Source organism: Phodopus roborovskii, unplaced genomic scaffold (genome assembly GCF_943737965.1).
Source record: "Phodopus roborovskii unplaced genomic scaffold, PHOROB, whole genome shotgun sequence".
In the NCBI taxonomy this organism is placed as follows: Eukaryota; Metazoa; Chordata; class Mammalia; order Rodentia; family Cricetidae; genus Phodopus; species Phodopus roborovskii.
In genome coordinates this window covers 4,912,638-4,936,801 of record NW_026126583.1, presented here as the reverse complement: position 1 = coordinate 4,936,801, position 24,164 = coordinate 4,912,638, and the positions used below count along the sequence as shown (strand labels likewise).

The window sequence follows — 24,164 nt, the reverse complement described above, 5'->3', positions numbered from 1 at the left end:
GCCTGGAGGTGACTTTTACACAGTATTTTCAGTGTGCCTGTTTTGAATGCAACCTGTCCTATGATGCCAGACATGTAATTTTCCATGATGCTAGTGCTTAGAAAGTTTAGATTTTAGAACATTCTGGATCTGGGAATTAGGAATGCTCAAGCTGCATACAAAGTAAACACTAATAAAAGAAAAGAATAGCTATATTAATACCAGGAAACAAAGACACCATTTTCTCAATATTTGCTGGGAGAACACAATGTAGTCAATAAGGACACAGAAGTCAACAACACTATCAGCCAACCGCTTCTACAACACCACCAGCACCAGCTTCTTACACCTAGCTACAGAACTCTAGCCTCAAGAGCAGTAAAATGTGGTTTATTTTTAATACTCATTCTTGATAGATACATCCTGTCACAACATCAAACTTAACAAGACTGTAAGAACAGAAATCATACAGATCATTTCTCTGTCCACAACACTATAGTAGAAAAATTAACCAAATAATTTTATCTGGGGTAAACTTCAGGATGAATGGTTCTTTTCCAGAAGGACTTTGATTGTGAAGAAATTGCTGTAGAAAACAATGACTGCTTTCTGTTATCTATGCAGTTGTTCTTCTGGTGGGGCTTTACAGTATTTTTATGACCTTGGCCACAAAAAGGTCCTGGAACGCCTGGAGTGTCTTGTATTACTGGGTACTGCAAACAGTACACAATAAGAACTAAGGTTGCAGGGGTGTGATGTATTCCTTCAGAAAATATAGAATAGATGGAGGGCTTTGGTATGAGGAACTTGTTTTACTCCTCTGCCCCCCAAACAACCTTTGTATAACAATAAAGCTTGTGTAACCTTTGCATGGTTGTTGGAGGTTCAGTTCACAAAGACTTTTCCTCTCTGCTGCCACAGAACCTGAATTACATCAGGAGTGACCTTGTTTCATCATCCAACACCACACGGACCACCGAGAGAACACAATCAAACTAAGCATTAGTAACAGCATAAAAATCTCTTAACATTTGGAAATAACATACTTCCACATAAGCCCTGGGCTAAAGATGTAGTTTCCCCGTTCTGGTCTCCTAAAACAGGAGACCTTATGTAGCCCATGTTGCCTTGAGAGCTGTTTAGCAAAGGCTGAGCTCATGATTTTCCTACTTCAACAACTCAAGTGTTGGATTTTAGAGATGTGTCACCACGTCCAGCTCAAAGTTAAATATATATTTGAATTGGGGGCTGCAGAGATGGCTCAACAAATAAAGGCACTTGCCACTAAGCCTGACAACTGAAGTTCCTGTCTTGGCATCCACATGGTAGGAGAGAACTGAACAAGTTGTCCTCTGACCTCCACATCTGTGATGTGTTATGACTGCCCACACATAGATACACACATGCATGCTTGCACACATACAAGTCAATAAAAGATAATAAAAAATAAGAAAAATATTTGAAGAGAGGAAAAATGAAAATCAAAGTATATGGAACCCTGAAAAGCTGTGATGGAAATATGCACTTCCTCTGAGAGTGCAAAACACACATCTGACACAGCTGCTGAGTTATAGGTGATTCACATACCTGACACACAAGTTAACTAAAGTGGAACATGAATTTGGACATAAACATAAACAATTTTAGAAAACAAACTAGGGGGAGTCATTAGGACCTGGGACTAAACAAAGAGTTCTTAGTCTTGACACTAAGTCTAAACAATCTAACAAACTAGATTCTATCAAAATAAGGTACTTTTATACTATGAGAGATCCTGCTAGGAGGATAAGAAGAAATTGATTAAAAGAATTATTAGCAAATTATGTATTTAAAAAAGAACTCATTTACCCACAGAAACAGCTGACCTGAACAAGGGGGTTGTTCATGGACCCCTGTCTGACAGCTGGGAAACCAGCACTGGACCGACCCAGACTCCCTGAATGTGGGTGTTAGTTAGGAGGACTGGGCAGTCCATGGGGCCTCTGGTAGTGGATCAGTATTTATCCCTAGTATACGAATGGAATTTGGGAGCCCATTCCACATAGAGGGATATTCCCTTAGCCTAGACACATGGGGGGAAGGCCTAGGCCCTGCTCCAAATGATATGACAGAAGTTTGAAGATTCCCCATGGAAGGTCTCACCCTCCCTGGGGAGCAGAAAGGGGATGGCATGGGGGTTAAAAGGGGACAGGGGAGGAGGGGAGATGAGGGAAACTGGGACTGACATGTAAAACAAGTTTGTTTCAAATTTAAATAAAAAATATTATCATAAAAAATAATCTGCTTTCCATAATAAATGCTGTTTTCTACAAAAAGAAAAAAAAGAGTTGTTCTGCTATACAGCAGAGCACTTAATCATGGGCAGGCTAAGTAAAGGGGCCTGCCACAGTACCAGAACCAGTTTCCTAGAGCTGGGGTGGTTAAATGAAACACCTGTTTAGATGCAGGTCTTAGCTGAATGAAGCTCTCAGCACTTTCCCAGACTCAATCAGGGCAGGCCCAGTGCCAGTACAAAACTTCTTAGCAGTTTAAGGTTTGGTGCAAAAGGTTAGAAAAGGCTAGAGAACACACGGTAAGGACAGGTCCAAATGGAGGGGGAAAAAAACAAATCAAAACAAAAACAAACAAACAAAAAACAAACAGCAAGAAAAAAAACAACCTCTACACAGGTTAAACAAAATAGGTACAGATAGTCATAGGAAAAAACAATTAGTTTAAAAATAATAAAGTCTTTACAGAAAGAGTAAAGTAATATAAAGGAATGCCATGTAAAGATGGGGAATACACAGGGAGTCTGTGCTGACTTTGAATTTTTTGAATGCTAATGAGTGAATGACAACTACTGAGAAACACTGAATTGTAAAAGGGACTGCTAAGTTAAAATAGTCTAGATATTTTAAAGTCTTAACTTTAAAATGTAATCCATAAAACGTATTGTGTTGGGGGGAGAGGTTATGGTTTTGTTTCCACGAAAACCAAAGGCTGTAGTTGCCTTCAAAGTTAATAGAGACTTCCTGAAAATCCAGGCTATAGGCATAGAGAAATAAAGAAAAACTACAAGACAGGTGACGTACACACTTATCCCTCTGCATGGGAACAGTTCTGAGACTTGACAACAAATGTTACAAATAGTTTTCCCCAGATTTGACCATTGCCTCAATTTTCTCAGGGTCGTTTGGGGGATATACCTCAATCCAGCTGTTCATCTCCTACACGCTACTTCAGCAAGTACATTTCCACTCACCACTTAAGACAGGACTCATGGATGAGTCCTCTCTTTTTCCACTCCATCTAGTTCTCCCAATTCTCCCAATCTCTGAGTCTGTTACCTTTTGAATTGCTACTCTAGTCCACACTGCCATAACAGCCTCCCAGCTATACTGCTGCTCTTAACCTACAATATTTCCTCTACTCTGTGGTCAGTGTTTCCAAAACTTGGACTAAATCAAATTATCCAGTAGTCTAGTGTTATACCTTATATTTGGAATAAATTCTTAATTCCTCACGATAACCTTCTAGGCTATACATGGTACCAACCCTCTATTCTCTACACTCACTCTCTACTATGCATACTATGTTTATTTTTAAAGGCCTTTATGTATTTGGACATTAAGGACAAAGGGATGTACAGCATCACTCTGAATAGAAGTTATCACTGAGTCATTAACAGTGGGAAATTTTCCAGTGCTTCTGGTATTCTCCATGATAAGTTTCTTATATATTTATTTGATGTTCACATAAATTTCTAGGCACGAGCCATAGAACTCAAAGGTTGACTTCACACTTAATGTGAAAATACTCAGGTAAAAATGGTTTCTACATCCTTATAGGATTTTTCAAAACTTGTACCTGTTTATGAAATTGAAACCCTACACCCAGTAAGCTAAATATAACAGACACAACTTCTTCATGCTGTAAAATGTTTGCTGCCCAGGCCAGGGACTCACCTGTGTAGTTAGAGATATGCAGAATAAGGGAAAGAGTACTGCCAGCGCTGAGCTTTAATGATAAAATCCTGGGAAACTCAACCTGACCTATTTCTAAAGGAAGCAGGCAAACAGGTTGGGAGACATGTATATTAAAAACAAATAAAAACTATGAGAACTAAGATGCTATTATAATAAGGATGTTCTAGGAGCAAGAAACAGAACACGGTATGTTAGTACAGTAGAATACACTTCAGCAAAGAAAAGAACAAAGTATTGGTACAAGTTACTGTACAATTGTACATTAAAGTATAAATAAATGCAAAAATATACAAAGTGGAAAAACATAGATGTAAACAATATTTATGATTCTGCTTATAGAGACACCAGGACCTAACCAACCCATGAAGACAGAGGCAGACTATCATTGTCTGGGGGTGTTTATGGGAACAGGATGGACTGTACCAGAAGGCTCAAGGGAATGTTAAAGTGATACAAAGGTTTAAAGAAACTATATCCTGATGAGTTGCAGAACTCTAGAAATTTGATAATTTAAATTGTAAGTCATTTAACTTAAAACCTTAATGTTGATGAATATTATGATATGCAAATTATCCTACAATAAAAGGAGAGGGGACAGTTGGAAGATGAGGGAATGGAGAACAAGTGGGTGATTACATGTCACCATATTTTAGTTTTGTTAAAATCTGCTATCTGATTTTTAGGTCAAAATATCAAATCAAACAGGATCTCTTAACAAAAGTGTTGTAACAGTCACGTGGTTCATCTTTTAGTCTAACGAACAGCCCATCTATAAAATGATTTATTCCACAGATCACTTGCCCTCTCACTATGGCCTGAAATGCCAGTCTTGCAGCTTGCTCAAGAAAAGCAGTGGTGAAGCTCATTATCCCTACACAACTGCACCATCAGGCATCTGGCCAGGATATTCTGAATCAATCATGCCCTGGTGCCTTCTGGCATCAGCAGAATTAAAGTAACTACAAACATCAACTTGAAATTATTTTAGCCATTTCCACTCTCTTCCTACAACTATGCTGTTATTGAAATTAGCAATTCCGAAGAGGCTCATATGTGTGAGTGTGAATATGTGTATGTGGTGGAGCGGCATCCAGGATTTGCCTTACAGTCTTTTCAACCCACACAATGAATGATAAAACTTGATTGCATTATTTTCCATGAAGGTGATGGAAAACAAGCCATACCTTTCAAAGGTACGAGGGCAGAAAAGACTGACAGTCAACGTTGGAATACACTTTGATATTCAGTGGAGATTATTTTATGATGATCATGTTTGGGATAATCAAAGGTGACTGAACAAGATCATGAGTTTCCCTTATGACAAATACTCTAGTTGTCACTTGTATTTTAATTTGGTATAACAATAGTGTGCATAAGAAACAAAGAACAAATGAGCATCATTATCAGAACCAACTTTAGCTCAATCAAACTGATTCTGACTCTGCTCACCTCACTCCAGATATATCTGGGTCATAACTTTAAATATGTGCTCTTAAGACATGAAACATGAAAGTAGAAGGGTTCTAGCTGGGAAGAGAAGGGGGTCAGTGGAAATGGGAGGGGCTAAGAGAGGCCAATGGAGATGTGAGTATGATAAAAATGCACATTATAAAAATGTCATGAGACTGATCATTATTTATTAAACATGTGCTAAAACATACTTAAACACTAAACACTTGTTTGTAATTAAGAAAATTACCTCATAGGAATTTTTTCTTTAGTTAAAAAAAAATGCAACTTCTGTACGCAACATAAAAGGCAACACTCTGTAAAGTTTATGACATGAGAGAAAGATACAATTTAAAGATCAAAAGACAAAAATACTAAGTTAGGCCTGTCAGCTGAACAGTTCTAAGACTGGAGCAGAGTATGTGTCACATGGTTGTAAAGGACCATGTGATGCTACCAGTTCTCAGCACAACCCAGACTTCAGCTGCCTGTATGGGCTGTAGTGTAATTTTTTCAGAGTTCTCATTTAATTGGAATCATCTCTGAAGATGCAATGTAAACAGGGACTACCATAATCCCAAATAGATATGTAGTATGGCATTTTTTTATGTGGTTTTTATTAACTTGCAATTAATTGCCAAGGTAACACTATAAATATACAGATATGTTAGCCAGGCTCACAAGGCTAGCAAGCTGCTATGCTATTTCTGTCTAAAATTCTGGCATTTTTTTCAGCATTTATAATGTCACACAATAGTGAGGATATCCCTGTGAATAAGAGATATGGAGTGGCTGAAGATATCAGTATATTTTAATAGAGAAATTCAGAAAGAAAACTTGTCACCACGGCAAAACAGCCTGAGATCCAATTCACACAGCCCTGGTTCCCACTGAGGAAACTGCCAGTGAGTTTAAGTGATGTCAGCAGCAAGACAGAAAACATCATTGCTTTTCAAATACATCTTCAAAAAAGAATAGTTAAAACCTGAACTGAAAAGCTTTGATATGTGGGTCTTATTGTCTGGTGCTTCAGATGTCTCCTCACCCATGACTGAGTTTTTCTCTGGCAATAGTTTACATGTCCTTGAAGATGTGTAAACAGTACCTGCCCATTAGACCACTCACACACTGCCCATGAGGCAGTATGTACCACTGCTGATGTACAACATGCAGTGGGAAGAGTTTAAGTGCCAGCTGACCATCAAGAACATCAGCAAAACATTCACAATGTAGCATCCACCAGGAGCAATTTCATTTAGAAAAGCTAATTGCATTTCATTTTTCTATCCCTCCATCCTGACATCTCTTCCCTAGCTGCCCTCCACCCTATTATAATCACCTTCCTATTTTTTCATTATTTCTTAAAAAAATATTTCCTTTCTCATATATTAATTCTGATCACAGTTTCCTGTCTCTCCTTTCCTCCAACCATCCAGCACCCCTCCTATTCCACAGATCTCCTCCATTTCCTTTCAGAAAAGAGTAGCCTCCAAGATATCAACCAAAAACGGCACAAGTTACAGTAAAACTAGACACAAACCCTCATATTAAAGCTGGATAAGGCAACCCAGTAAGTGGAAAAGGGTCCCAAGAGCAGGCAAAAGAGCCAGACACAGATGCTGCTCTGACAGTTAGAAGTTCCACAAGAACACCAGACTATACAATCATCATGCATGTTCAGATGAACTAGGTCAGACCTATATAGGCTCTGTATTGTCACTTCCATAACCTCTCCAGCATGAGGTATCACCTGTGTATTTTATCTTAGCTATTATAAGAAGTACAAGATGGAATCTCTAAGTCGTTTTGATTTGCATTTTCTGATAACTAAGGGTGTTGAAAGGTTAAGTATTTCTTGGCAATTTGAGATTCCTCTACTGAGAATTCTGTTTAGATCTGTACCCTGTTTTTTAGTTGGATTATTTGGTTTGTTGGTGTCTAGTATTTGAGTTCTTTATATATTTGGATGTTAGCCCTGTGTCAGACATGGCATTAGTAAAAATCTTTCCCATCCTGTAGACAGCCTTTTGTCCTTTGCCTTACAGAAGCGTTTCAGTTTCAAGAGATGATTCCATTTGGTAATTGTCAATCTTGGTGCCCCTACAATTGGTTATCTCTGCAGGAAGTCCTGCACCAATGCATTCAAGATTATTCCTCACTATCTCTTCTGTCAGGTTCTCCATATCTAGTTTTTTATGCTAAGGTCTTTCATCCACTTGAACTTGAGTTTTGTGCTGGTGATAGATATGGAACTATTTGCATTCTTCTATATATATTCATTCAATTAGACAAAACCTATTTCTTGAAGATGTTTTTTTTCCCATTGTATATTTCTGAGTTCATTATGAAGAAATCAGGTGTTCATAAGTTTATGGATTTACTTTTGTGCCTTCAATTCAAGTCCACTACTCATCCTCTGAGTTTTATTTATTTTTTAATTCAATATGCTTTGTCTTACTATACCTCTGTAGAAGATCTTGAACTCAATGGTGATAACTCTAGACATTCTTTCAATGTACAGGAGTGTTTTAGTTATCTGGGGTTTTGGTTTTGCCATACAAAGTTGAGCATTGTCCTTTCAAGGTCTATAAAGAATTGTGTTGGAATTTTTATGGGAATCGCACTAAAAGCTGTAGATTACTATTGATAAGATGGCCATTTTTATTATGATTCATGAGAATGGGAGATCTTTCCATCTTCTGGTATCCTCGTCAATTTCTTTCTTGTAAGACTTGAAGATTTTGTCAAACAAGTCATTCACTTGTTTGGTTAGAGTTACCCTAAGATATTCCTCATTATTTGTGGCTATTATGAAGGGTGTTGTTACCCTGATTTCTTTCTCAGCCACTTTTTCATTTGTATATAGTAGGGCTACTGATTTTTTTTTTAAAGTTAATCTTATCTCTAGCCACTTAACTGAAGATGTTTACCAATGGTAGAGTTCACTGGCGAATTTTGGGATTGCTTATGTTATTATCATATCATGTATATCTGCAAATAATGATACTTTCACTTCTTCCTTTCCTATTTGTATCCTCTTGGTCTCCTTTTGTTGTCTTATTGCTCTAGGTAGAGAGTGGACAGTCTTGTCTTGTTACTGATATTAGTGGAATTGCTTTGAGTTTCTCTCCATTTAATTTGATCTTGGCTATTGGGTTGCTGCAAATTACCTTTATTATGTTTAGGTATGTTCCTTTTACTCTTATTTCTCCAAGACCTTCATTGTGAAGGAGGTATTGGATTTTGTCAAAGGCTTTTTCAGCATCTAATGATATTCACCTTTTTCTTCAGTTTATGTGATGGATTACATTGATAGATTTTCACATGTTGAACCATCTTTGTATCTCTGTGATGAACCCTACTTGGTCATGATGGATGACCTTTTAATGTGTTCTTGGATTCAGTTTGCCAGTATTATATTGAGTGTTTTTGCATCAATGTTCACGAGGGAAACTGGTCTATAATTCTCTTTGTTGATCTTTGTGCAGTTTAGGTATCTGTGGGTAACTGTGGCCCTACAAAATGAATTTGACAATGTTCCTTATATTTTTATTTTATGGAATGTTTTGAGGAGTTTTGGCATTAGCTCTTCTTTGAAAGTCTGGTAGAATTTTGTGCCCTGGGCTTTTTTTGGTTGAGACGCTTTAGTCTGTTTAAATTATCTGTTCTTGATTTAACTTTGCTAAGTGGTTTCTATTGAAAAAAATTATCCATTTCTTTTACATTTTGCAAAATGTGGGGATAGACTTGTCCTTCCTTAAGTTAGGAAATTTTTCTTGTGTGACTTTGTTAAAAATATTTTCTGAGCCTTTGAGCTGGGATTCTTTTCCTTCTATTCCTATCATTTGTAAGTTTTTTCTTTTCATAGTGTCCCAGATTTCATGTATGTTCTGTGTTGGGAATATTTTTAGATTTAATATTTTCTTTGACTATCGATTTCTTCTATTTTATCTTGAATGCATGAGATTCTGTCTTCTATCTCTCCTACTCTGTTGGTAAGGCTTTGCTTTGTATTTCCCATATTGCCTATCTGGAGTTCTGGAGGTTGGTGTGGTCTCTGGTGTAGCAAGGAAGTCTCTGCCTGAGTCCTCCTATCTGTTCTGACATGGCCTGTACCTTCACTTGTCATGGCCTTTAGTTGCGTAGCAATATCTGCCCAAAGTAGGGGTGGGAGCATGGCAGTGAGGCCACCTTCCTTTCAAAAAGAAAAGGTTAATGATAACAAAGACAGGACAATACAACAGGACAAAACATGCAAAAATCAACAAATCAGCCAATGCCAAAGCTTCTGCAAAGCAAAGAAGATAACAAAGAGAAAGCCTGCAGAGTGTGAGAGATCTTCACCAGCTTTCCTGCCAAGACAGTATTAATACCCACAACACAAACAGAAATCAACACTAACAGAACAAGGAAAGCAATCAGCAAGCAGGCTATAAACTGCAGAGGTGGCTCAAAGAACAATCTACACTAGGGAAATGCAAATCAAAATTACATTGAGATCCCGTCTCTTCTAGTCAGATAATTTTAATCAAGAAGACGGAAAAAAAAAAATAGTGAGGGAAAAGGATTTTCTATATAATGTTAGAAGAAAGATTTTTTTGTTGCTGTTTTTTTCAAGAACTCACTCTGTAGACCAGGTTGGCCTTGGACTCACAGAGATCCGCCTGCCTCAGCCTCCCAAGTGCTGGGATTAAAGACATGCACCACCACGGCACAGCTAGAAAGCTAACTTAATATTGTCACTAAGGAAAACAGTCCAGAGGTTCTCCCAAACTAAAACCAGCATCACTATATGATCCAGGTATGCTATTCTTTCCCATTCAAACCCTTAACTTACACAATTCAAAACTTGATAGGAAATGGTCCTTCTGTACATTACAAACACCATTAGATACAGAGCCAACTTTTCTAAACAGCTCGGGGGCATGAATCATGTGCTGTGCATGCTACAAGTATCCTAACACCAAGCTAGCATCTGCAGCCCCTTTCATTCAGTTCTGAGCCACAGTGTGAGTGGAACCTGGTGCCAAATCCCAGGAGTGGAGATGGCCATCACAGCTAGCTCAAAGTCCTGTGTTTGCTTGGTTCTGTAAAACACACCCTCTGGAAAATTCTCTTTAAGTCCACACAGAGGGAGCAGTGAGAAAAGCTGAAGTGCTGCCACAAACTCAACTATTTACAGACCCTACACCATGAGCCGATTGCAATCTCTTCAGGGTGGCCGTGGCAGATGGAAGCAGTAAATACATCTGCTGGAAAAGGCAACACCAACTTCTCTGTGTTGGGATAACCTGTTGAGAGATACTGCAAGTAACAGTATAATGCAAATACAGTTATTTTGGTATACTATGGCTCAATGCACACTTCTGACTGACATCCTGGGCTTTCTACTCAAGTGTGACTGTTTCATTGTTCTTACTTGGCCTGTGGTAGATGGATTCCTGGCTTCTGAACAGCCATTGTACCGACTTTGAGGAGTCACACTGCAAATGATCAATTTTGGGTAGATGGGGTGTGAACTGCAATGCACAACCCTATCTGAGTTAAGGGCATTTCTCTGCACTCCAGTTGTACTTCTCAAATTGACTTCAGAAACTTAATCTGACAAGTGATAATTGGATTGGATGAACTCAGGAATGTTCACGCCTTCCAACTATAATGTTCCTCACATCCCCTATTTTGTGAAATGAAAATAAAATCTCTTCACAAAGAGGTGTGAAGGTATCCCCTTGCAAATGCTGCATATGTCTCCTCCCCTGTCTAATTAAGAAGCTTCAAGAGTGGTCCAGACACAGATTTCTGCATCCTGACTCCATTGCGATCTAAGCACTCTCCTTTTCATAACCAGTAGGAACCAGGAAGCAGAATGAGAAAAAGGAAGAGCAAAGAGTAAAGATCTTATTCCTTCTTTCTCACTTCTCAGAACAGCAACTCCAGTTCTTTCTAAGATCTTCTAGAACATATGCATCCCCCTAGCATAAATTAGTATCTTCATGGCTGCTAGGTGAAAAGAGGATTTAACTTATGTCATGTTTATTTCAATTTCAGATAGATACCTTAGTTTTGTTTTTCTTTACCAATTAAGATAAAAGTTGCATGTGATAAAATAGAACTATTTTAAGTGCCCATTCAGCTGAGTTTTGAAACGGTACAGTCATGTGACCACCATCATTGTTAAGACATCTGAAACATTGTCATCCCCACAGAAGTGCCCACATTCCTCAGACCTCCACAACCATTGATTCTCTTTCTGGAACTACAGATTGGAATTCTACATAGGTGGAAACAATAGACGTATACACTGTTACATTCATTCACTGCTGTCCTGAGATCTGTCTATACAGCTGAGTCAGTTTAGCATTCTAGTACTCATCTGTTTTCACTGGCAAGTAGTTACTGTACAAATTCCTATACAAATCATTCTGTGCACATTTTTCCTTCTCTTAGATAATATGTATGTGTGTATGTATGTATCTAGAAATTGAGTGGCCATGTCATAGACCTATGTGTATTTCTATTTCTCTCTCTCTCTGTGTGTGTGTGTGTGAGAAAGAGAGAGATATTGAGTCTCTGTGTACATGTTCATGTACATGCGGGTATGTGTACACATATGCGTGAGTATGTGCAGAGGCCAGAAGCTGCTGTTGGATGTATTTCTTTATTGTTCTATACTATTTTTTGAGACAGGGTCTCACACTCAACCTGGAACTCATGCAAACCCAGCAAGTCCCAGGGATCCTCTAGCTCTGCCTCCCCATCACTACAATTAATGACACATGCCACTATGGCAGGCTTTTTCTGTTTACATATTTGTATATAATGAAATATGATCATATATATTCACCTTTCTTTCCTTCTAATCTTCCTTTCTCTCTCTTAAATTCATACCCACAAAGTTCAATTGACATTGCTCATATGATCATCAGAAACCCTGTCATTAGACCGAGATCCTTACACAGAGTCACGTCAGATCCCAGGTACGAGGGTATCCAATGTGCCTGGAAAGGCAGATAGGTACTAGTTGGAAGCTTTGACAGAAATGTCTAGTGCACAGTGGGCATAAGCTCACACAAATTCCCAGAAGCTCCAAGTACGACTAAGTATTAACTAAATGAAATAAAGTTAGCTTATAAAAACATAACTATCTCAGAATCCATGGGGGGCAGGGAGGAGAGGATCAGCTTTGCTTTCTTCTCAGGAAGAAGAATCTGAACAGATTACATCAATGATAATCAGATCACAGGAAAGAGAGGAGACGGACTTGTTCTGATTATGTTTTATATAACAGTGTGTTACAGTGTCCCCTTAAAGCGTCTACAAGGCAGATAATCATGGCATGAAATTTAAACGAATACATGAAATTCACAGTGCATGCGGAACAGTCTCATTATTCCAAGAAGCGATTGTGAGATTTTAAGAATGCACGAGCACACTGGAGAGTTACTTTCAGACCCCAGATTCACAAGTCCCTCTCGTATCTTTCTGTGGTCCCACTCCTCTCCAGACTAAACAACCATCCTCCTCTGCCACAGAATCCCATGAAAGTACCTGCCAGTGTGTTCATACCAAAAATTAGAAGAAGGTTATCTGATCTCAGAGCCTTAAAATCTGTGCTACTTCCTATACTTGCCTGAAGTCATAATGGCACCCTTACCCAGACACTTAGGAAGTTAGTGTTACTATGAACAATACCTGGTTCCAATATCAAGCCAGCTGCCAGAATCCTTGACCAAGAAGAAAAAATGCTGTAAAAGATAATACAGTACGACTCCATTAAAAACAAAGACTATTTAGTTTCAATGTATAAACATCATTTTCTGCCCAGAATCCACAAGAAGATGCCCTTAATTGCAACTTCTGCTTGTATCAAAATAAGCAATGGCCCAAATGCTACAAAAAGGAATTAAGATTCAATCAAAGGAATACAAAGTGATGCTTGTGAGTAGTAAGAAATAAAACCATCCAATTCCAATAAAAATATTAAAAATGTCAAAGATGCAACCAAAGCCACATCACCTGGTTTGCAAACATTCATGGATGCTGTCTATTATGAATCAGTAATAGTCATTACTAGGTTCTATAGATAATGTCCTCACAGGACACATAATCTAGTGATGATTCAAATTATTAGGTGTGTAAACACATGTGTGCACAATTGAACTGAGAGATACAGAAACAGAGGAAGGGGAAATCTAAGTGAAAAGTAGGAATCAGATAAAGACAAAATCGGAGAGGCAGATTAGGAAGTTGCTTCACACCAAGAGCCAGATCAAGTTTAGCAGGTCCAAAGTGATTCTGGTTTAAGGAAAACAAGGAAGGAGGCATGTAAAACCATGCCTGTCAATAAAGCTGTATCAGAAACAGTTTGGCAGCTTAAACTTAGTGACCCGATTGTTCTCACAAAATGAGCCAGAATCCAGAATTTTTCAGTTTCTGTCTATTTGTCATGTTGTGAATGCCAACTTCATTCTAACATTATGTGTGATCAAGCTGAGGAATATACGAGATATTTAGTTAAACAAAACACAAAATGCTCTCATATAATTCAAGTGGCAGCAATCAGATTTGAGAAATTATTTAGTAGATATACAGTCAGGTATTAATTACACCTTTAAAAAAGGCATGTCTCTCAGCTACTGAGAGGTGATTTCTAGGCCTTGGAATGGCTAATGAAGCATTTTGCCTGAGGCACTTATTACCAATCTAAAAATATGATTCATGATGGGAATTTCGAACCACATTGTGTGACTTCTACTTTTGAAAGGACTGAAGATTGATGATCAGTCAGGTATGCCATATTGAACAAAATCCATTTAAAAGGAAAGGAAACCCTGGACTGACAATGTTCAATGTGTATTGTCACACTCTACTGAGGGATAGATAACACTGTTCTCAGTCCATGAAAGGAAACAGGAGAACTCTGCATTCTACTCAGACACACAGAAATTCCTTTGGCTGACTTATTTGTACATAAACTAGAACTAAGAATACAACAGGATTCAGCAAGTTCAGTGATGGCTTCTAGAGAATTACCAAACCAGAGAGTAGGTATGGGAACTCTCCAAATACCCGAAACAGATACATTAGTTTTGTTAATTCATTTTATTCAAGATTATCTAAAAGTTCCTTATTTAGAATTCACTGATTATAGCTATTAACTGATAAAGCTATATTTCCCAATTGATAAAGCTATATTTCATGTTTCCTTCCTTAACTCTCTCCTTTTTTCACCTTTTTAATCTGGAAGGACTGAAAATCAATATTTAGATGAGTGATACAAATCTATGAAAGGTTCATTTCAAACACAAGCTATTCTAGCTTTAAGACCACATGTAAAATGACAGTCTGAATAAGTCAAGTAATAAGAAAAACTCTGACAGCTTAAAGTTTCTGCATTACTAATATAAAAAGTAATATATCTGTGTAGACCGCCATCACTTAGAGCTCAGTATATATATTATAGTAATGTATTCATATTCCTCCCAACTAAATGGACACAGACCTTAGTTTCTCAATGTCTTATACTGATATAAGTAAGTACCTTACCAAAGCCATGATGTCTGATATGACAAGAACAATGAGGAAAAGGCTGAAAAATAAAGGAAAAAATTATATACGATGTAATAGACATACCTTTTAAATACACTGTGAAATGTATTTTTGTGACAAATATCCTCAGGTAACACAGGAAGATAAAAGCAAGAAGAAGAATGGAAGGATGGGCAGCTCGGCTACAGAGGACACCCAGCAGACTCCCCATGACAGAACGTATGTTTGCTGCTTGTTTTATTGCTCACAGCATTCCTAGTCCACCATTTGTCACATAAACTTCAAATTGACATGTTCTTTTATGGCCTCGACCCCAAATGTACAACGCTTTATGATGAGCTTAGTTACGGAGACTGAGGAACAAGACAAATAGATGACAATTAGAAAAGTTTGTTTTAAGACATGTCAGATAATGCTAGCATGGCTTTTCTATCTCACTTTATCTAATACATATTCTAAGGAGTGGGTAAGAAAAAAATGCAGGTAGACCCATCACATTGGTGTGCTACACTCAATTTAAGTCTTGGCAGTGTGAGCATAATAAACAACCAGAATGTAAACAAAGTTCCCTTTATCCCCCAGACTTTTAAAAATTCTAAAATTTTAGCAACAGAAACAAAATGTCTTTGTGAAGACAGAGACAGGAGGGCAAGACTTGAACAAGAGTTAGGCAGCAAATAAGCAACACAGCCTGGCTTCTATGATGGGTTAAGTTAAAAACAAAAGAGATTCAAATCTACTGGAATAACTGAGTATAAGAGATGGCATATTAAACATGAGGAGCTTCTGATACACCAGGGAAATGTCAATGCCTTTCACGGGCTTAAGAGTCAAAAGAGAAGGTTTTTCTTTTAAGCCTTTGATATTGCTACCTCTGGAGTGGGTCTCTGTGTTAAGGATTTCATTGCATTAGTCTCAAGACAGAATTACCACACACGGGCACACAAATACATGTATATAATCACACATGTGTATGAGCTTTCTGTTTTTATCCCATTTCCCCCCTGTTCTTCTTATACAAGACTTAATTAAAATTCCTTCTGGATAGTTTGTCTACTTGCAGAGATGCAGGAAAGCACACGTTATGTTACTAGTTTTTATTGCATCTAAGCAACAGTCAACTGAATGATACTGATAAGGAATACATGTTTTCACTATTAAATTCATATGAATATCCTGAAAGACTATTTTCTTTTGAACTAGAAATAAGATTTTCACTATTTCTAAACAGTAGAAGGAATTTTTTTTAAAAAAAAAATTATGTTGCATACATACTAGAATGCTAAACCGAGTTTTAGCTTAAGCTCATCAAGAAAACATGCTAATTTATGTTAATACTATTCGTCCTTTTAGCAATGACTGTGCCAGCTTGATTCACTTATAAAAGTGCTATTTATAACTGTTTTTCAGAGAATCTCTGTGCTGATGAGGTAATTTTATGGGTTAAAGAAAGCAAAACCTTGGTTAACAACTTCTCTTTCAGAATCTTGAATGCTGAAGACTGCCTGCCCCAGAAATATCTCAAAACTCAGAATCTTCCTGACACATTTCTCAATGTATATTTTTGTAAATTACTGATACACAGAAAAGTTAATGTCAACCCATATAAAATGAAATAGTGTTAATGAATGTGTTTCATATATTTTTAATAAGCCAAAAGAAATTGTAACAATAGCCCTTCTTTTTTGTAGGTGCCATTATAGCTATAACAAATAACTAATTAAAGTATTTAAACTTTATGCTTTTCTAATGTTTTGATGCAGAGAAAGCATATTTATCTGCTAAGAGCCCTACTTAGCCAATTTCCTCTAATAAAAGCTTAAATTTAAAAGTAGAAAATTTTAAAGCAAATAGTTTGTGTTACAAATTTTAAGAGCAATCACATGAAACATCTTCAACTGTTTTCTGACATTTGTGAAAAATGGGGAAACCCAAGGCTTTATAAGATTTATCTTACCCTTTTGATGACAGCTGTGTAGTTATCTGAACTGCTTCAAATGCACACATCACAAGAACAAATGGAATTAAAATCTGTTTCAAAGAACAACAAATGATGTCAATGGTAATATGCACCTGAAACATGTTAGAAGCAAATACTATTATTTCTGCTTATACAGAATGACTTTCAATCTCTCAAATAACATATGCTACCAGTTGAGAGGAAACAGGGATAAAGCATGAAACTTTCACATGGGACATAGAAAAATGATCTAAAACCCAACAATAATACACAAAGAATAACAGCAAACATTAACATGTATTCCAATTAAAATCCTATAAATTTGCCCTATTTGACACATTCTACTGATTCATGACAATGTTCATATTTCCAGGAGCATATGAAAGAGAATCCCTAAAGCAAGGCAACTATGCAGCCTGCTGATGTGATACACGATCGATGGACTTAGCTTATTACGAGATACTACAGCACCGTGAACACAACTCAGCTATTTTACTATTGCTCTTTTGCATTTAAAAATGCTATTTTACTTATGACCACACATTTATACTCAACATAGTACATTTGAGAACATATACAGAAACATAAGATTTTTTTTAGTACCTGAAAGTTCATTGTCTAGATCAGTGGTTCTCACCCTTTCTAATGCTGTGGCCCTTTAATACAGTTCCTCATGTTATGGTGATCCCCAACCATAAAATTATTTCATTACTACTTCATAACTGTAATTTTGCTACTGTTATGAATCATAATGAAATATCTGATATGCAGGAAAGCTGATATGAAACCCCTAAAAGGGGTTGCAATCCATAGGATGAGAACCACCGATCTAGAGACAATATTATCAGTATTTGTGGAGTATTAATTCCCAATAATCAAGTTTTTAATTTTTTTATTCTTTGTACATGCAAACAAGAAAATACAATCACATACACCACCTACTTCTCCCTCCTACTCCCATCTCTCCCAAAATACTAAATTTATATTTCATAAGTTGGGGTGACAATGGAAAAGAAATAATGTTCAAAACTGCGTAAGATTCCTCCCAAAAGGACATGAATAACAAGAGTTCACCATAATACTCGTCAGTTAACATAGTTGTCAAGTGCATTACATTGTTACAGCTTACTGAATTATGACAGAAATTAGAGATCTACTGATGTAATTTGATATTTCTTTAAATTTTAAAGCAGTATCATAATCTTTAGACTGAGCAAAGAAAACCACCACTTAAAAAATGATGATTAAGGAAACAATTCAATAGAAAATAGTGCCTGCCCATTAGAAAATACCAACTGTCTTTTTTACCACTTCTTAAATTACATTTCTATTAATGTAGTAAAAACTTCAGTGCAGTACAAAACCCCTAAAAGAATATATACTTTCAACACTTATTTATGTATCTGAATATTTAAATAAACACATACTAACTACATAAGATGTGCCAAGTACTATACAAGAGAAAACTTAGTAGAAGAAACAGGTAAGTATAACAACAATGATGATGTCAATGAGAAATTTCCCCCACAGACTCATCTCATGTATTTGGACATTTGGTCCCCAGCTGGTGGCACTGTTTGGGAGGTTATGAAATTTATGTGGTCAAGTCCTATAGGAAGGGAAGTTATAAAAAAAAGAAAAGTTTCCTAAAAAATAGGAAACACTATTATGATGGGGGGGAGATTTAGATCTCTGAATGATAATACTATAGACAGTTGAAATTGGAACAATTAAATGAGAGGATAACTTAGATGGGACTTATACAATGGCAATTATAAACATTAATCATTTTTGTTTTACTACTAAAAAAGTTGGTTAATATGAATGCTAAGATACAAGTTTTAAAAAAAACTTAATAAAACAGATTGTCAATTAGCAGGAATAGACCTTCAAGAAATGGTAGTACCTTTTACTAATGATGAAATTGACAAATTATGAACAGACAGTGCACCTTGGCCAAGAGCTTGCAGTAATCATTCGGGAGAGATTAACAAATAATATCCCAAAAGCAAGAGAATTCAATTTATAAAGAGAACTAATTGGATCCCTCCTCACACTGTATGGGAAACACCAATGACTGGAGCCCCTACATTCTATACTGATGAAAATAAATTAGGAAAAGCAGGTTACACATCAGAAAACTTAAGTGGCTCAAAGCCCTTATGATTCTGTCCAAAAGTCAGAATTATATGCTGACAGTATGCTGTCCTAATTGGACAAGCAGGACACAAAAGAAAAGACTTGCCACGAAAAGGTAGGACAGACCTTCACAATCCTGCTTCACAAAAAAGTCTGTCAGATATGCTACATTTGTAGGCTGAAGATAGATGTCCCAATATTTCAGAGGAACCTTGGGTGACTGTCCAGGCAGCCAGCTGTTTTTGTCATTTCTCACATTTTTTGGAAGTTACTTGCTTGCACTTCCTGCTTCCTCAGGTAATTTTTTTTTTGGGGGGGTCTCCAATTGAATTGAAGACTTAATAGTTATAGCTTTCCTTGTTATCAGATGCAGAAAAGAAATTCAATGAAAAATGTAAAGTGTTGAGAGACATAAAAATATAGTTTTGTTAATACAAGGTAAAATAGAAAGCGAATTAGGTACAACCTTTTGGACTCACCAAAATAAGACAACTATGGAACATTTTGTCTAATTTGTCAATTGTTAATGGATTAGTCATTGTCAATGTATGTATTGCTTGTAGATATTGTATAGTTATTGTACTTATTGTATATAGTTTTCTCATTAGTTACAACCTGTAACACAAAAAAATAAAAGTCCCAGTGACAAATACTGGAGTTCAAGCTTCAAGCTGAAGATCAGAAAAGCAAAGCAGCCAGCCACTAGCTCTCACCTCTACCTCAGCTCAGACCAAAGGGGCGATTCTCACACTGCTCCAGACTTCACTGCTCCTCAGATACACTCAGAATGAATACCAGCTCTGAGACCCTGCTTCTGTCTTATATACCTCCTGATGCTGGAATCCCAGCTGTTTCTTTAGGGCTAGATCAATTCCATTAGTCAGTGTGGCCTTGACCTAACAAGAGACCATCTACCTCTCAATCCTGAGACCTGGGATTAAAGGTGTGTACTACCATCACCTAGCTCTATCGCTGCTGGAATTAAAGGTGTGTATCACCACTGCCTGATCTGTATAGTTTGAGGCTACCTTTGCTTTCTGAGTCCTCAAGCATGTTTTAATAAATCATAAATAATTTATCACCACAATAACTTTATTTTTAGACAAAAAAGGGAAATGTGTTGATATCTTGTTTATACTCTAACAAATAAAGCTTCTCCAAAGATCAGAGGTGGAGCTAGTCGCTAGCTACCATAGAGGCCTGGAGGTCTGTACAGACAGACAGGAAGTGAGATGGCTGGGCAAAGAGAGGAATATAGGTAGGAGGAGAATGGAACTCGGTTCTCTTTTCAGCCTGAGGATTTCATAGAGGTAAGGGCTCCAGTGGCTGGCTGCTCTGCTGCTCTGATCTTTCAGCTTTTACCTCCCAATATCTGACTCAGACTTTTATTATTAAGACCTTTTAGAATTCATGTTACAGTGGACTGACTGTGTCCCCTCTGGAATTGTAAGCCAAAACAAACCCTTTATCCCCTAACTTGGTTTTATCAGGGTGTTTTATTACAGCAACAGAAAAACAACTAATACCATTACCTTAAAGAAGATGAACTAGAACCAGAATCGTTATCTCTAGAAATCTGAACATATAAGTACTTTTATACTCTCAGCTCAGCTGGTACCTCACACAATAAATATACAGAGTACTCAATGACACACTTTTTGAAAGGATTGGTTAATTCTAAGTACGTGGGAAAAATGAGAACACTGTGGCTGTCCTGCAGTTGGAGAGCAGGGGATCATGGAGCTTCATCATCTTTAGCAACCCTGCAGTTTTGATCATAGCTCTCTTACAGTCTTTAATTATCTCAGACTTTTCTTGAGATAACAGAATCCTTATTTTTTTATATTCAAATTGCCGTGAGAATAAAGCGAAGATTAGCAGCATGTGGGAGCAGGGTTGCAAGGTGCCTTCATCAGCACCAAGTTTGAAAGGGTACCTCTGTTACAATGACTTTACAATCTTAATGATAACAACCTTAGTACCAAAATCTTTAAACAAATCATTTAATGCAAGTGATAACATCAGAAAACTGACCTTCCACATCATGAGAGCGCCCATCATGAAAGGACTAAACACAGTCAGAAAGCAATACACGGAGGCAAGGTCAAAGCTAGACAACAACAAAGCAAAGAGTAAAGATTTTAGAATTCACACTGTGACTTTAAAAGGACATTCTATTAAAAGGATGCTCAGTAGGTCTCCGAAACCAACTCTTATTAAACTCAGTCATACTAGAATAAACAAAATAGATCTGTATGCTAATCTCCTTCAGTATTGTATTATACTCCAGTATACTATATTATTGAATATAAAAACAAGGTAAAGTGACTGAAGAGATGGTTAAGCAGTTAAGAGCACCTGATGGTCTTCTAAAGGACTCGAGCCATGAGGCCTATTATTCCAGTATGTCTAACACTCTTTTGGCCTATGCACACACACGCGAGCACATGCAAGCACACACACACACACACACACACACACACACACACACACACACACACACACACACACACACAGTAAATAAAAGTAAAACATTACCTGTTAATAGAAGCTATATTTCCAGTTCCAAAAAATGCGGTCACTAAAAAGAAAACCTATACACAGTTAAGGAAATGACCAAATAAGTAAGAATTCACAAAATTTCTTTCTTTCCAAATCATTTATCCTTATTTGTGAAGACAAGCTTGCAAGTAGTGACTAGTCTTGGTTGACAAATGAAAGGTTTCTAATTCTACATCCAAATCAGGCATTTTCTTGATGACTTGAGCCAAATGATCTAGCAAAGGGCACTCCCTAGAGTGGAGGGAAGGACATGAGTTCAAGCCAATTTTCCCTTTCCTTCAGCCCTAGCTTCTGGACCTGGTGTTTGCTACATTCTCTGTTTCATTTAGAAAGAGTTTTCTTTCTTATCTGTTTAATCATCAATTGTCTGAAAGTGATGGCTGAATGCCTCCCCAGTAAATGCATTACAAAGATCTGAGAATGGAATTGATGCCCTGAAATCCATTGTGTATGTGCAGCTGCTGGTGACTCTTGAGACGCCCACTTTCCTCTTCTCAAGCATCAACAGGATGAGCTAACTGTGGTTGCCACTTATGACTGTTTCAGGAGGATGTAGGCCTAAAACACCAGACCTTTTCAGCTACAAGATGGCTTTATTTACATATACTTCTTACAGGCCCTTTACATGTGAAACACATAAGCTCTGTAAAATGCTCAAAAAGAAATAAACCATACTTTAGAATAACTCAACTCAATAGAGATTGCTGGACATTTTTAACACGTACTGACCTATTCATAAATTTTTTATTGTTTGTGTGTGTGTGTGTGTGTGTGTGTGTGTGTGTGTGTGTGTGTGTGTGTGTGTGTTTAAGTTAAATGACAACTCTGGAGGGTTCTGAGAACCCTCTGAGAACCTCTCAGAACAATGGGTTCTGAGAACTTAACTCATCATCAGGTTTACAGTGTATTAGCTACATTCTATTGTCAAAAGCAACTTAGGGAGGGAAGGATTTATTTGGTTTACACATTCAGATCACAGTGCATCACTGTAGGAAGCTAAGGCAGAAACCCGGAAGCAAGAACTGAAGCAGAGACCACAGAGAAAGGCTGCTTACTCACTTGCTAACTATGGCTTGCTCAGCCTGCTTCCCTTATACAACCAGCGCTACCACCAGTACCACAACAGTGGACTGCGCCCTCCCACATCAATCACTTATTAAACAAACAAACAAACAAACAAATAAATGTGTCTGACTGGCTTGCCCACAGGCTAATCATGGAGGCAGTTCCTACATCTGGTTCATTATTCCACATGACTCTAGTTTGCCAAACTGATCAAAACTAACCAGCACACACAGTCAGTGCTTTTACCTGCACACTCAGTAAGTGCTTTTACCTGCACAGCCATCTCACTGGCTCTATTTCTTGAACCCTGTTGGTGTCCAGAATGCACTTCTAGTTAAGTACTCAAAATGAGGTCTGACTTAACAAAAGCCCTTATTAAAATGAGCCCTTTTATCATCACACACACATGTGCACAGAGATCGTTACAGGGACCCTGCAAGAGAAATCACGACAACTTCTCGTTTAAAGGCAGCATCCCAGTTAGTGTGCTAAGCTGTAAAGGTATCCATGCTGCCATTGTCTGAACTCAACCCCTAACCAACCAACAGTTACTGTCTGGCACCTGTCTTAAACAGAGGGACATATACTAAGAACATGCATGTGCATAAAATAGTCTTAAAGTCATCTAAACATGCTGGTAAAAGTGGTAGACATAGTGGGAAAATAAATTACATAATGAAAGTGTAAATAGGTGTGATAAGAGCTAATGGCTCATTAAAGACACGCAAACAATGAAGGAAGGAATACAGACTAACAGCATGTTAGTAAACTTGAACTTTAAAAATCTGGGGAAATGATGTGAGAAGCAAACAGTTCAGGTTAATGGCATAATGAAAATCCATATGATTTTCATTATCATAATGCACGAGGATAGGGAGACAAAAGGCTCCATAGAGAGCTGGTTCAGTAGACCACGTCAGAGGCAGGGGGATGTCTAGGGAGTTACTTTGGGTGAGAGCACCATCAGTTCAGTTCACACAGGTATCTGGTGATTCCAAGGAAACTGGTGGGCAGAGGGCTAGCAAGGTGAGAAGAGGTCAGAGCCAGGGAAGTGGATGTCAGAAGTGTCTCCCGGTACTAGTGGAGAAGCTGTTACTCATTAAACATAGGAAGCAGGCTACAGAAGGTGGCTATAAAAGCCGCGGTTCAGGACCATGCAACATAAGGAGAACAGAGAAGGAGAAGGAGGAGGGGGAGGAGGAGGAAGAGGAGGAGGAAGAGGAGGAGGAAGAAGAGGAGAGGAGGAGGAAGAGGAGGAGAAACAAAGAGCCATAGAAAACAGTAGAATGGTATTTGGAAGACCCAGCAAGAGGGGCAAAGAAGATTTGGTCAAAGAATAAAACTTTCAGTTATCTATGGTGAGTAAGATCTAGACAGCTAAGGTTCAGTATGGTATAGAAAGTGTATTGTGTTAAAGCCTGCTAAGACAGATGACTTTAGTGTTTCTCACAAGAAGAGGGATGGAAGGAGGAAGGATGGGAAGAAGAGTGTGA

The 24,164-nt window shown here is 37.6% G+C and overlaps 1 protein-coding gene across 1 annotated transcript in view; it reads right to left on the bottom strand.

Moving 5' to 3' along the window:
- Positions 1 to 24,164, bottom strand: part of Pign (phosphatidylinositol glycan anchor biosynthesis class N) — a 101,245-nt gene that overhangs the window by 6,960 nt on the left and 70,121 nt on the right. Inside the window, exons 24-28 of the mRNA XM_051203903.1 lie at positions 21,583 to 21,638; positions 21,079 to 21,154; positions 16,903 to 16,976; positions 14,943 to 14,985; positions 13,089 to 13,141 (exon numbers count right to left, since the gene is read on the bottom strand). Coding sequence (XP_051059860.1) covers positions 13,089 to 13,141; positions 14,943 to 14,985; positions 16,903 to 16,976; positions 21,079 to 21,154; positions 21,583 to 21,638 — 302 coding nt within the window. The remainder of the gene's footprint in view (positions 1 to 13,088; positions 13,142 to 14,942; positions 14,986 to 16,902; positions 16,977 to 21,078; positions 21,155 to 21,582; positions 21,639 to 24,164) is intronic.